This window comes from Melospiza georgiana, chromosome 12 (assembly GCF_028018845.1).
Source record: "Melospiza georgiana isolate bMelGeo1 chromosome 12, bMelGeo1.pri, whole genome shotgun sequence".
NCBI lineage: Eukaryota > Metazoa > Chordata > Aves > Passeriformes > Passerellidae > Melospiza > Melospiza georgiana.
Genome location: NC_080441.1, coordinates 19,797,678 through 19,812,517, shown reverse-complemented (window position 1 = coordinate 19,812,517; position 14,840 = coordinate 19,797,678). Strand labels below are relative to the sequence as shown.

At 36.6% G+C, this 14,840-nt stretch overlaps 1 protein-coding gene across 5 annotated transcripts in view; it reads left to right on the top strand.

Annotated features, from left to right (window-relative positions):
- Window positions 1–4: 4 nt before the first annotated feature.
- The window catches only part of RPGRIP1L (RPGRIP1 like), a 42,417-nt gene continuing 27,581 nt past the window's right edge, over window positions 5–14,840 (top strand). For 2 of the 5 annotated variants that reach the window (XM_058032931.1, XM_058032929.1), the window contains exons 1-9: window positions 6–60; window positions 2,248–2,339; window positions 3,104–3,248; window positions 5,631–5,929; window positions 7,106–7,205; window positions 8,602–8,745; window positions 9,960–10,065; window positions 12,687–12,833; window positions 14,002–14,075. In XM_058032931.1, coding sequence (XP_057888914.1) covers window positions 2,255–2,339; window positions 3,104–3,248; window positions 5,631–5,929; window positions 7,106–7,205; window positions 8,602–8,745; window positions 9,960–10,065; window positions 12,687–12,833; window positions 14,002–14,075 — 1,100 coding nt within the window. In that variant the 5' untranslated portion in view covers window positions 6–60; window positions 2,248–2,254. Of the gene's footprint in view, window positions 61–256; window positions 649–2,247; window positions 2,340–3,103; window positions 3,249–5,630; window positions 5,930–7,105; window positions 7,206–8,601; window positions 8,746–9,959; window positions 10,066–12,686; window positions 12,834–14,001; window positions 14,076–14,840 lie in introns of those variants that run through there. The other 3 variants (XM_058032930.1, XM_058032932.1, XR_009115136.1) reach the window with 3 other exon arrangements.

The window sequence follows — 14,840 nt, the reverse complement described above, 5'->3', positions numbered from 1 at the left end:
GCCGTTTGTCCCTAGGCAGTTCCGGCGGTGGGCCGGGGGTCGTGCCGGGCCGGCGGGACGGTGAGTGCGAGCGGCTGCTCTTCCTCCGGGCGCAGCGCGGGGAGCGCGGCGCGGCCGCAGCTGCAGCTGCAGCTGCTCGGGGGGATGTGGCACCGCTCCCTGCAGTGGGCTGTCCCCAGCCGGGGAGCCAGCCTGCGGCGGAGCTCGTGAAGCGATAATGTCAGGCCCGTGAGGCCACTCGCGCGCACCTCGATGCCCGTGGGAAAGGCAGTGCCTCACCGCTTTATTTAGAACAGCCCGAGAGGCCTTTTCGGTTGCAGTGTCTATTTTGTACGTAAAAAGCGGGAGTTGGCCACTGCGTTCAAGCGGGAGGTGTGTTACCCTGCCCGAGTATGGAAAAATAGCAAGAAAAGCATCATTTTGGCCATGTACAAGACTCATGAAATTCTCTATCCACATTGAAACAATTAGATGTCGTAATTTTTAAGATTTCCCTAAAACCTCCTTCCCTAGAAGTGCTTTCTACTCCACTGGCTGAGTACTTTTTAAAATTTAGGTAATCCATCTTTAGTTTTGCTACTTTGGAACGATGCTGGTGCAACAGATTGCTTCTGTGATTACATAAAAATTTGGACCCTAAAGCATGAGGTTTGATTCTCTAGTTTTAAGCATTCATCTCGTTACAGGCTGGTCTTGCATAACTCAGCAAAGTCGTGTACAGTGTTTTGTAATTTGTCAGATGGTGATAGAAACATTAAGTACTGCAGTATATAAGAAAGTTTTAGTTTCTTGAACTCCAGTAACAATAAAATTCTTCTTTATATCGAACTGGAAGTTCTTATAGGCTAATTCTAGAGATATGGAAAATTTTCCTCTCCTTGTATGTGAAGTTCTTTTCACTTATTTTTGATTAACAAAAGTGCTGAAGTGACTGTATGGTTACTTTTCTTAGAAATAAAATCTGATTAAAATTTTTAAGGTTCAGCATAGCATCTGGATCTGTCCAGGTATTGTTAATTTAGTCTAAATTTTAGTGATGAAAAATATTGAAAGCAAGACTGACTTGTTGGAAACGGAACTTCCATTAATCCTTTTTGTTCTTTTAGGACAAAGCTATATGGAGACTAGTTTATAATAGATGGATTTGCTGGTAGAAGAAAGGCATCACATAGGCAATAGTTTTGATGAAAAAATTAAGAGATATTTCGTGGAATGTCTGTGGATTGTACTATGTCACTTCTGTCTTCTGTTGCAAGTCTTTTTAACATTGCTGTTAATATGCCAATAGATTCATAGATATTTTTGGATTCGCTAAGGATTTATATCATCTGAAGGGTGTGACAGTGTGGGGGGGAAAGGCCATCCTAAGAACTTCATGTGCCTCCTTTTCATGTTGTTTCAGCATTCCTTAATTCTCTGGCCAACATTTAATTTTCTGCACTGGAAGACAAGAAAAAAACAGCAGTATCTTCATGTATTACTGTGATTAATACTCTAATTAATACTTTCCTAATCTCACTTTGTCATGTAGCTGATCTTTCTGGTGTCTTAAAAAAGAAATGTGTTTGGATTTATGAATATCATTCATAGGGATGTCTCTGTTTTAAAAAGTAATTTCTCTTAGGACAATGATTGAAAGAAGACTAAGAGATTGGCAGGTAATACTGAAATGGCTTCATAACCCCCAGCACCTCATTTTAGAGTCCCATACAGAATTTGAAGGATGTCATTCACCTATCAGTTGATGCCTTAAGCTTCGACATGACTTAAAATGAACAATCAATTTTAAAAACCAAAAACTCACAAAACAAAAACAAAACAAAAACACCCCCCAAAAAAACCAACTGAATAAAACACCCCAAAAACAAAGACACAGAAGAAACCCCATCAGATCCTCCGACATCCACTTGGAAATATGTTCTTAGCCCAAAGATTGCTGAAAACGGTCTAGAACTTTAAAAGCTCATGCATTATGCATGCATTAAATACGATTGGAGCTAGCTACTGCATAACCAAATAAGCCATATTTTGTGCATGGATTAAAAATGGCATAATGTTAAACTTGACGGTTTTTATTGTCCTCTGAGGAATTCAGTTGAGATAGGAACATTTACAGTAATACATGACTCAGTCATTCCAGTGAATCTGTCATTACTTTAGCCATCATTTTATATGATGTTTTGTCGTTCATTCTAGTCTCACAGTTTAAATTGTAGATGGAGAAGCATTTGAATTTTGTCTTCCTAGTTAAGCCATGCCTGTTTCAGCTGATGAAACTGCGGGGAACCTGGCTGTGAGAGATACAGTCCTTACTCCAGCTGGAATTGAAGGATTACAAGGTTTGTACCAGATGCTATTTATTGAAATTGCAGACTTTGCTCATGGCTTCCTTAACTTCTTTCTAAAAATGTTTCACAAAATGAAGATCAAAATCTGGGTTAAATTTTGAAAGGTACGGTGACTCATTCTGTGTTCAAGTAGGTCGTTGTAAAGAGAAGTTTCTGTGAGATGCTAAAAACTGGAAAACTCATCAAACTATAATGTTCCTCCTTCCAGAAGGAATGAGAATGCTTTTTTGCAGAACTGAGGACAAGGTCAGATCCATTTAAGAAAATGGGAGCCAAAAGTACTGTGCAATTCTTATATATTACTCAGCTGCTATTAGAATGAGACTGCTGGGCTTAGTCTTGTATTTGAGTTCGTTTTCACAACTGTGAGTTAATTCTTTCAAGCTTCAAGAGAGTATGTTCACTTTGAAACATTAGAAAACATCTCAATGGTAATGTTGATCCTATCTTTTAACTATGTTTGACCATTCCTAGTTGCTTGCTAAATTGTTATATTTGCATTGCCTGGTATGTAATCAGTTTGCTGCATCATTTGAACTATGGTTTTTTTTAGTCTCTTAGAGAAAGGAAAAAGGAAGTGGTTAACCTGCCCATAAGTCTGAGGAAATTATTCAGTAGACTGAAACAAGTGTAAAATACATTTTACTTGAAAATTTTTGTTAATTTTTTTTCAGAATTTCAAAGTGATTTAGACTTTGAGTTATGTTGTTATTGAATGTATTGAAGGTAATTTAAAATTGCCTTGGTTTGGGTAGAGTCATCATCTACACAGAATGTAAAAGCTCGACAAGTCATATCAAGAATCAGTCGAGAGGAACTGGAAGACAGATTTCTTCGTCTACGTGATGACCATATCCTACTCAAACAGTATGCCAATAAGCAAGAGGAGAAAATTAAAAGGTATGGGGTTTAATATTTTTATTTTAACTCACAGTACCTTTTTGTCTCTTTAAAGCATCATCAACAAATTTAAAATCATGCTGATTTCTCTCAGAGCACTTTTTAATACAGTACCAAAAATCACCCACTGGACATGATTTTTGTATTGATTTCTACAATCTGTTGTCTCTGAGTATGTGAGATGTTTTTTTTCTATGCCTGTTAGATCTCCCTGTACAGAGGTACACTGCTGTTTACTACATCAGAGATGATACCTTGGATTCCCAGCTGTGCTGGTGGAGTGTTCTGGGAATTGGAGAGCAGGCTGTAGAAGCCTAATGGTTCTTCAGGCTTTTCATTCTAGAATCAGAATGGTCTATCCAGAGAGATTCTGCCCCTTTTTTGTCCCAGTCTGTCGTGGCTTTCCCCTCCCCCAGCCCAGCCAGCAACTGGGCCAGGGGAGGGCGACCCAACTCCTTCACACCGGAAATCCCAAGAGGGCTCTGAAGGACAAGAGCCCTGCTTTTAACTCCTTGGGTTTGTGGTCTCAAGAGGCGGATACAATACCCCACTGGTCAAACCAGGTGCTCATCTTAAAATCCGACCACCCATTGGTGACTACAGCAAAAACAACATATCCCAGATGTCCCATTTCCGGTCAAACCACGACAAGCTGTCACACTATGTCACAGTACAAGCTGGCTTGTACTGGGCAGTTAATTTGGCTATAGATAAGAAGCCCTGCCGGCTCCATAAACCTGGCCCCTGGGTTGACTGACAGGAACCTCAGCCAATACATTCCATCCTAAGCTGCAGATGTCTCGCTGGTCCAGGAGCTTGGGTGGTGTCAAAGATCAGACCAATGAGCTCTCCAGACTGGGTTTTTCAAACCCCTTTATAAAGAGGGGCTTGAGGAATAAACACACTCTTTTGCTACATGGACGTCAGGATGTGTGTTGTCCCTGTCTCCAGCCACTGACACCATGAAACATGTGCATATTAAACGTAATAGATAACTTCAGGGAAGAAGTCCCAAATAGCATGGGGAGCACAGTACCCAGTTTACCCACGAATATACAAGAACTTTAGGCTGATTATTAAACTCAGTATGCTAGGATTTGTGTGCTAATCTTTGCCAGGACTTAGTGCGGTGGCAAACTGATCTGGACTGTGGAGAGCTGTTTGTAGCATTACGATATTGCAGAAAGGCTGAATGCTGTGACTCTGTGTTGGCATTGTGCTAATTGTTAACAAAGTCTTTGTGCATCTAAGCCAGTTTCTGGTGAGGAGCTATCACCAGCCAGGGGCTATGTACAAATCACGGACAGGACGGGACTGCTAGGAACGTGTCTTGAGCTGTTTTATTTTCCAGTATCAGTCTCATTACATGGTTATGACAATACAATGGGAAGATGCCATCAGCTCACATCCCAGGCAGCAGACCAAGAACTTAGTGTTACAACATACTTTAAAACTTTTTTGACCAATGACACTAAGCAAAAGCATATTGACAGTAGTTCCATCCAACCACTATAAGCACATGTAGCTTTGGTTAAAACAATGCTTGCTTATTTCAAATCCAATACCTGCTTGTAAGCCTTAAAGCACAATGCACAGACCATCATTATTAAGCTTAGAACTTCCAAATATCTTGCTAGATACACTTTTCTGCAACTTAGGGAGTTATTCTAGACAAGCGTTAATACACAGACCATTGTTCTATTCGTCCTTTTCTACTTCTTACGTAATTTTTCTGTTGACCAAACTTATGGCGACTGCTTAGCTCTAATCATAGTTCCGCTGTCTCTGATGCCTGCTTTTTGCAGCTTTCCCAAAACCCTCTGATTTTATGGATTCCCACAAGGAGCTAATGAATTCATCAAAGGGTAGTTGAAAATAGTGCCTATTTCATACTTTAAAATACAAAACATTCTTTTATTTTGACTCAGTATTCAGTGAACCACTGTCCAGTTGACCAGCATTACATAATTTCCATCTTTTCTGACAGGTTGTTGTCAAATACAAGATTGTAGATGAAATTAATTGTTTCATTATTTCAAATGGCAGTTCCTATGTTTCTGTGCACAGGAAATACCACTCATGATCCACTTACACCAGGTGGGTGTACTTAGTCCACTTAGGTAAAAATACAATGTAAAGGTGTCCTTCCTTCACTAACCTTAAATGAAACTTATTCGTCAGTGCTATAATGCAGGTTGCTGCTCACTGGTATCAGTTATCTTCAAGGAGTTTGTCCCAGGCAACAATAGTTATATCAAAACTTGAAATTTATTATCAAGGTTCTATGCTGACATCTCCACAGTGGTTATGTTCCTTTCAACGGAATAGTTTTTATGCTAACTTTTCACATTATTTTTCTTTTTTGTGAATTGTTTTCCCCAGAATGACCACCAAGTTAATACGGCTCGTTAATGATAAAAGAAAATGTGACCAGGCTGGCTCTGGACCCAAGCGGCTGGGTCAGGCTCTGGAGCTGGAAGAAATGATTGAGCATTTGCGAGAAAAAGTCTGTGAGCTTGAGAAACAAAATGAGAGCCTCCGCAACAAACTCATTTCAACTAAACAGCAGCTCCAGATTCAAGGCCATAGGCCTTGTCCGTACAGCTCCGTTCAATCTCGTGTGAACACTGGTCTCAAAAAAGAGAGTGAGACTGCTGGCATGCCAGAGCACACCAAGAAGGGTATAATTTATTAAAACAGCTGGCTCTTTCATTGCACTTGAAACCATGATTCTGAATTTCAAAACATTTTTAGTGCAGATCAGAAAATATGCAGAGCAATTATTGAAAAATAAAATGCCTGGAAAAAATGAGGATAGTTTAGCTGTCTCTAAGGTGTTAAGAGACAAGAAAACTCTACAAATAATAATTAGAGCTTCCTGTATCTGCTTTTTGTTTGGCTGATTTAAAAATACCATGGAAAGCTAATCAGGTATGGATGTTCTGGAGGTACTTGCTTTCTTTGAGTGCAGTCATGTAAGAAGTACCTTGAGTTGAACAAAAGTAAACAAAAAAAAAACTTCTAAGCGTATACACACACATGCGCATCTATATCTGTATATCTATATCTATATCGCAATTACCAGTACCTTAAAATAACACGTAAAGATCAAAATTCTAAATAGGTCAAGTTAATGCAGCACAGTAGGTAAGTTTTTCAGGCATTTTGGGAAACTGCTGGCATCATTGTACCTTAAACCTAAGTTATGCAGTTCTGAGGACTGAGGAATGGCTGCCTTAATGCTGTCTTTGAAATGAAATGTATTTGGTCCCACCACAAAACTTGGATAATTTCTTCTTGTTAAGAGTAGGAGGAAAATGTGGAGAAACCATTGCATTTGCTCCTAAAGTAATAACTCTTCCTTAATTAATTTCTCACTTCTTTTCTTCACCATGGGCTTAGGATGCTTCTAAACAACACAATGAAATTATCTGCACTGCTACTAAAATACAGTCCTAACAATTGCATGTCTGGGTGAATGTCTCTTGGGATTTTGCAGAGAAAATGAGAAAAAGTGATTACAAGTTCATGTTCCTGTCTAATAATACTGATATTTATTTTCTTTGAAGACACGATCTCTGTTCTCTTTGAAAGTAAAATCTTCTCAAAATCTTTCAGGACATGTTTTTAACAGTTTGCTTTAACACTGTTTGGCATCGCTCATCCTTCAGATTTTACAGCAGCTTATGTTGTGCATATTATGATTATTTCTATGTGATTTTGTTGTAAAAATACTTCTTTTGACATCTATATAGAAGTTGCAATTATTTGTGCTGTATTAAGATAGCAAAACAGCTCTTGTTAAGAGCTTTCTCATTCAACAAGTAAAAAATTGTTATCTTTGCTTTTGTATTCAGGAATGAGATTTCAAGGTTTAGAAGTGAGATCATCTGACCTTGTGCTTCCTAAATATGGACAGAGTCTGCTCGAGGATTCAAGAGCTGAAATCAGAAATTTGTATGATTTTCATATTACTTCTTTTTTTGTCATTATAGCTCTTAGAACTTAAGGTTTTCTTGAAGAAAAAAAGTATATATTCTAGGAAGTTTTCAGTTCAGAAAATAAAACAGATGGTTCTGACAATAATAACACTGGTAACAATGCAGAATGTTAAGGAAAACAGGAAATGAAGTATTTAGAATGCAAAATGTAGGTACATAAGAATTTGGCTACAAGTTAAAACTGGTCTCCAGTGGTAAGGCTTTGTTTACTAGGATGCAATGCCTGCCTTGTTTGTTATGGGTCAAAGCTGACAAAAGAAGAAAGAACCCTAGCTGCAAAATCTTTACCGACATAAGTCCTAAAATGTGCACCACCATGCAAGTGGTAACTATGTGAATGTGTTTCACTGATGCATTTAAGTTTCATTCCTAGAGGCAGACAGATTTTATGGATAAGCACAAAAAGCACAGTATTGGGATAGTTATGTAAAATTATTCTGATTCATTTTTGCATTTTGAAGTGTGGTTTGTAATTCATCTACACGTTTCAATTGAAATTGAAGTTTAGGAAACCCTTGCAGCATCCTTGATGTAGAGATAGCATGAGAAATAGAGAGGTGTTATATAGGAAAGGTAGTTAGCATTTAATTTAAAGATATTGAGGTCTGATTACAATATTTTTCTTCTCTGAATTATGTTTAGAACCTGGGTTTTCTAAAAGCTGTTCGTTTATTTTCACAGTGATTTACTTTAATCAGATTATCGATTACCTTCTCTGGCAATGCTAAATTTACAATTAATGGGCAAGCTAAGTTTAGAAATACATGGATTAATGTGCAAACATTTATTTTGTGCTTGAAATTTTATAAATGCAGTGATTAACTGGAATAATAAGAAACAATTGTATGGAAATATTCCTATAAATTACTTTTTCATGCATTCATTGGATAAATTCCACTGTTCAAAACCCATATTTTGATTTTGTTTTCTTTTTTGCTTTTTTTGGGGTTAGATTTTTCCATTTCAGAATAAAAGCTTAAAAATTACTTTCAGTGCTCCATCCATTGAAGATCTAATTTTTTGATAGCTAGTAATGGTGTTTTGCTTTTGAGAAACCATTGGTGCTAATGTATGAGAAGGAGGATACTTCTAATACAGAGTATAAGAACCCGTGAACAGCGTCTTAGGGAGGTTCTGCTAAGCATTATTCAGTCCACAGAAATATTTATTTTGATAGTTTGTGTTGCACTTTAATAGAAATTTAAACTCATTAGCCTCTCTTGTAATGTATGTTAATAAGAAATACAGATTTTGCTGAACACTTAAAAGTTTGGCTTACTTGAGTACTCTTTTTTTTTTTCCTTGAAAAAATATATAACTGGTTTTAGAATGTAGGATGCTTGTACTTGCAGGGAGACTGTCATTGAGTCCCAAAAGAACCAAATTGAGGAACTATACCGTGCCAGAGAGATTCTTGGGAATCAACTAAGAAGGAAAGAAAAGGAAATTGAAGAATCCACCCTACGGCTGAAAGAGCAGGGTACAGCAAGCCAAAGGTGTTGTGAAAAATTAAAAGAGTTATATCTTAGTGTTTGTAGGTAGCTGTGGAAGTTACTTCTTACTAATTTTTGTCCGATTGGTAAAACCAAGCCATAAAATGTTTTGCCAAATAGCATGGATAATTCTAAGCAAGGAAATAGTTACAATGATAAGTTATGATATTCTTTCATAAATAAACAAAAAAGTTCATAATTACCATTTTGGAGAATTCTTTTCCAGCTGATACAGGTTCAGTTGAAGTTCAAGTCATAAAATCTTAATCACCTATTCTTCCTTCACTTTAATTCTTATCAAATTTTAGGTGTAGGTTCATAGTGGACAGTTTAATGTTCACTAGTACTCAGTAATTTGGAGTCTACAAATAGTAGAAAAATTCTGCTCTGCTGTTGCAGAAAATGTTGAGATAAATGAAAGTCTCTAACACTGTTTTAGTATTAGAGAGCAACATTACTTTATTCACATACTCAAGTGTTTTCCAGATGTCGAAGCTTTGTACCCCCCCTCACTCGCTCCAGCATGGCATTGTGACAAGTTGTCCTGTGTGTCTAAAATAAACAAATATTGGAAGAGAAATTGCCTTTTCAGATATTGAAAATCTATTCTGATTTTATCATAATTTATATTAATAAAAATCCCTGGTTTCTCCTCTCATATTTGCAGAAATAATGGGGTTTAGTTGCACCGTTTGAAGTAAGGAAAAACACTTAAGTAAATATTTTTTAAATTTTTGAATGATTTTGAACATCCTTTCTAATAAACAGTACAGGCTCAAATTAATCTTAGAATTGTAAGAATATCTGCATAGATATTAAATTATTTTCATGTAATTAAGACACACTGGCAGCTTGTTTGAATACCAGACTTAAGATGTTATAGTCTAAATTGCTAGTTCTCATTTTCTTTGCAGCGTTTGATAGGTGGAAACTTCACAAAATGGTGTTCTACTGGCACCAAATATTTTGGATGGCGGGAGAGAGGGAAAACAATCTCTTTAGGCATAGGATTGTTTTCTTTTTCTGTCATATACAGTTTTATACAATAAACAAAGATGTATATGTATTGATTGAAGTTGCTGTGTCATCAAACAGTAAAATGTGTATTTACCTAAACTCTCTAGTGTGAATTATAGAAGAACAAATTAATTTGGCTATTATGCACTACATCTTCTTCGAAGTATGTGTTTATGATGCATTTGTTTTTAATTTTGAAGGCTAAACATTCAGGACAATGTGGAAATGATCAAGGTCCGTAAACAGCTGGCTGAGAAAAGCAATGCTCTTTCAGCAATGGAAGGAAAGTTTCTCCAGCTTGAAGAGGTAATTGCAATGTGATCAGTAACATTTCTATGCTCTTATCACATAAGCATGCTAAACAGAAGACAAATTATACACAGTTCTTGATTCTAAGTCAATACAATTCCTGTTTTAAACTTCCCAGTCCCTTCCCAGGTGTGGCAATACCTCTCTTCCCCTTCCCCCTTGCCCCCTGCTGGGTTGTCAATCAGTCTTAAACATTCCAGCAAGGCATTCAGTGTGGTTGGTCAAGTTCAAAGGATGCAATTCAGGCCTGGGGGTCATTGGCCTGTCTATGTGTCCCTCGTCCCCTGAGACCCTCCTCCTCCCACGTGGTTGGTGCTCACCTGTCCCTTCCCCTCCCCCTGTCCCTAGGCTTAAATTGAGCCTCGACCATGTGCTCGGGATTCTGTTGGAGCTTTTACCTAAGATTCAGATGTCTATGACCATGGAATAAAACTCTGGATATAAACCCTCCGGCAGAATCCGTCTCCTTTTCCTCTTTAACTTAGCCTGAAGCCCTTCCACCTGGGCTACAAGCCTAGGTTTGTTTCAGTGCCCGGCTGCAACACCCAGCCAACCAAAGTGTCTCTGAGGTGAAACACCACAGTTGCCACCTTTAGCCCAGCAGCAGGGGTCAGACGAGCCCAGGCACAATCTACTTGATAATATTGGGATCATAATCCAATAAACCACATCCTAGATTTGTCTCAAATTATTCCAGATGGAGTAGGGATTTTTGGTCTTAATCTTTTTTTCAGCAAGGTCCAGCAGGTCTTAGTGATTTCATCTGCAAAGTCATACCAAGCCGATTATGAAGAATGAATTGAGTTGTCTGGCTGTGGAAAGAGATCCATGATCATTTAAAGAGAGGACTTTGACTTAGATGTACTGATTTATCAAAAAAGACTACCAAGCACCCTCCACTTTATTACTCTTTGCTGAAGTTTGGGCAGTTTGGCTCTTCTGTTAGGATTTAACCTCTGCTCATATGTTCTTGGAAATTATTTTAGAGGGCCACTTTAAGTAATAATTTTCCTTATAAAAAGAGCATTTTTATGAAAATATCTCTGTAAGTTTTAATTATACCACTTTTTTCTGCTTTTTTCCTGTATGTATATGGAAAACTTATTATGATAATAATAAGTTTTATGATTATACCTTGGAATTATGGTATTATGATAATACCTTGGAAATGGGAGACTTCCTGTAAGGAGGAATCCTACCTGCAATAGAGCTTTATTATGTATCCAGCCTTAAGAAGTGGAAGCACTGAGTATCCTTAAAAACACCTGTGTGCTTATTGTTAGCATGCTAAATAACACTTGTGCCATTAGATTTTTCTTTGATTCCTTTTTTTGGCCATGTTTTCCTGTTTCTGCATTTTATTTTGCTGTGCCTCCTTCCCCTCTTCAGTGTAACTCCTGTATCTTCTCTGCCAAACTGAGAAAAGGTTTAACATGGCATTTTGTCTTCTTTCTCTTTAAGAAAGCTAAAATAGAGAGAGTTTACTCTAGAATTTAAATTCTCTCTGTTTATAACTATAAATAACTACTTATAAAAATAGCTATAAAAATAACTATATTTCTTTTTGTTAGACTGACTGCTAATATTGTGTATTCTTTGTGATTTTTGTCTTCCTGGAAATGAATACAAAAAGCTGAAGATCAAGTTGGTGACTGATTTTTCATAGGTTTTTTGTTAATTTCCAGTCTGTTCAGATCGCATGTGAATGTAAACGATTTTTACAGGATTAACATTTAGCTTCTCCATTTAACTACTTTGTAGGAATGCTGTATGGAAAAATATGAAGCTAACTTCTTTCTGTCTAAAAGCATTAAACATTAACTATATTCACATATGCATTTGGCATAAATTACCATCCAGTTATTTTATGAAACAGGAAATTGGGTTTTCAACTATTTTGTCTCAAATCGTAATTTGAATGTGATTTACATGTGAATTTTTAATGAATGAGGCCTAATTACAGGATTGTAGGCAGTATAATATTAACTAATATTCTGGAATAGAGGCTCTATTGGCATCCTCCATTTAATTTTAAAATTGGTTAAATGTGCCATCAAAGTAAATGAAAATATGATATAAATCAGAAGTCCCTTATTAAAGTTCTTCTAGCTGGGAAATAGAGCAGAATGCATGAGGGTTGCAAAAGAATCATATATCTACAATTGTGTGTATATGTGTATCTACAAGTATAAAGATTTGTATGTGTGTGTGTGTATATATGTATATGTAAATATAAGGGTTAAGAGAGCTGTGGCAAGCTCTGTGATTAACATATATGTGGATGACATTGATTTCTGCTTGCTGCGGCAGTGGTTTTTGGTTAGCATGTACAACCACTGTAAGCTCTGCAAAATCTTTTAATTGCTCTACAGATTTATTTCTTTGTCATTTTCATCATGAGGAAACTGAGGGTTTGATAATTCATGAGGGCAACCAGGTCACCTTCTGTGGGCCGTGGGAAGTGAAAGTTACTTTTAGTTACTTAGTTCAAGAACGTGTCTTGCTGATCACATTGAGAACATCTACTCAATAGCGCCTTGAGAGCCCCGTGTTGAAATACACTGTGTGGGAACATTCTACAAGGTCTGATTTTGATATTCCTTCCTTCCTTTTCACAGAACCTAAAGAACTTGAAGACCAACCATGATGCTTTATTAGCAAAAGGTGATGAACTGAATGTTCAGCTTAAAGAGGAGCGGTTAAAGTGCTTTCATCTTCAAAAAGAATTGCAGACAGTAACTATTTCAAACAGAAGGACAGAAGAGGTGAGATTGTGTTCAGGAGATCTTGAATCTACTTGAAGTACATACAGATAAGGGGAGAGTTAATGATGAGATACCTTTTAATTGTGAAAATGTGAATAGATGTTTCAAACACATTTAGAAGACTGACATGGTGATATATATATATATATATACTACTGATATATATACTTTTATCCCATTAAAGAGAAAAAGACAGTGGCTGCTGCTGCTTTGCATTTGGTAGAATATCAACCACACTTGATCCCTGTGCCGCATAGTCACTGCACCAGTGTTTGGACAATATTTGAGGTTAAGGTATAGGATTCCATGTCAATTCTGATAGAGAACAAGTGGTGTGTTAACTGAAAGAAAATGATACTTAATTTATTGGTAATATTTTTTAGTATTCTTTCAACCTGATTAGTATTCTTTCAACTGATTTGAACTGCTAAATCAGATATAACACTATAGTGTACTGATTTAATTCCAGTACACTATAGTGTTATATCTGATTTAGCAGTTCAAATCAGTTACTTCTGTTTCTTTGTCTAGAGGCTCTCTATGGATGTCATCCACACTTAGGGCTAAAAATCAAGTGGTTTATTTCTCATTCTCTTCAATGCATGAGGAGTAAGAGTCTGCAGTCTTACTTGTTTTTCTGTTACATTTTGTACTAAATTTAGTTTCACCACCTGGTTTACCTATTTTAAATGTATTTGCATGAACCAGGTTTACCAAGAAGTAACTCACAGATACTTCCTCCAAACCTTTAAAGTGTTGTAATGCATGAAGGTATCTTCTTGCTATCTCATAGCTTTCAAGTTATGTCTTGCTTTAGTGAATGTTTTGAAAGCAAGAATGTGTTGTTTAACATGTCAGTAATACACTTAGACGTTTAGATTTTTATATTATTTTGCGTGTATACCCTGAGATTGGCTCTTTTGATTAGAGCAGGATGCTAATACTGCCAAGGTTGTGGTTTTCATCCCCAAATGGGCAATTCATTTTAATTGGACTTGATGATCCTTGTATCCCTTCCAACGCAGAATATTCTGTGATGCTGATTTTGTATAAAAAGAACAAATAATAGCTTGACAATGCCTACAAATAATTAACTATCTGTCTTCACACATTCATTGTAATTTGCTTTTGTGCTGTACATCAAATAAAACTTCCTTCTTCATTTTAGTTACAGGAAAGAATAAATGATCTAGAAAATGAGAACAAACTGTTGAAGGAAAACTATGATAAGCTGCATAACAGGTAAGTTATGGATTCTGTATATAAAAAATTAGGTTCCTGTCCTGTTGAGTAGGACTTCATACACTAAGTGCTGGACTATGGCTATTGAGTGTTTGTGCACACATGTAAATATGTTTGTGCTCCAGTTTATCATATCAGTAAGTGTATATGGAAACATTCATGGTACTCCGCCTGTATTTCATCTGCCCTGTTTAAATGGACCAACTTGTTCTAATACTCTTGAAACAATAGGACACTACTTTTAAAAACGAAATTAAAAATAAGTAGGAGTTACTTTATTTTGAACATAAATGAAAGAATTTTTAGTTGAATTTCTCATTATTTTCTTTAAAGTTATTGTTGAAAGAAGGATACTTCTAGGTAGAGATATTAATTTGGATTTATTTTGGGTTTTGGGATTGTTTCTTGGGGTTTTTTTTAACAAAGAGGTGTTTGAATTTTTGTCAGTGGGATAAAAGTTCTTCCAGCACTTCACAGTGAACCTGTATAAAGTCTGATATTTAGCTTTTCCACTAATTACTTTTGAGGCGTGGTTTGTTTCTTTTTTAATATCTATCATTTCACATCTACTGATACAGAAGTAAGTAATTCTGGCCAATTGCCACAAGCATATGAAAGAAAAAAATGACCTTCAAATGAGCTTTTCCTTTATTATGAAACTGTGATTTTACTGCACTAAAGAGGGTTACATAATAAGAGAGGTGTCTTAGAGTTAACGACTGCCTCAGAAAGTATGTAAAATGCTTAACATATTTTCTTATATTG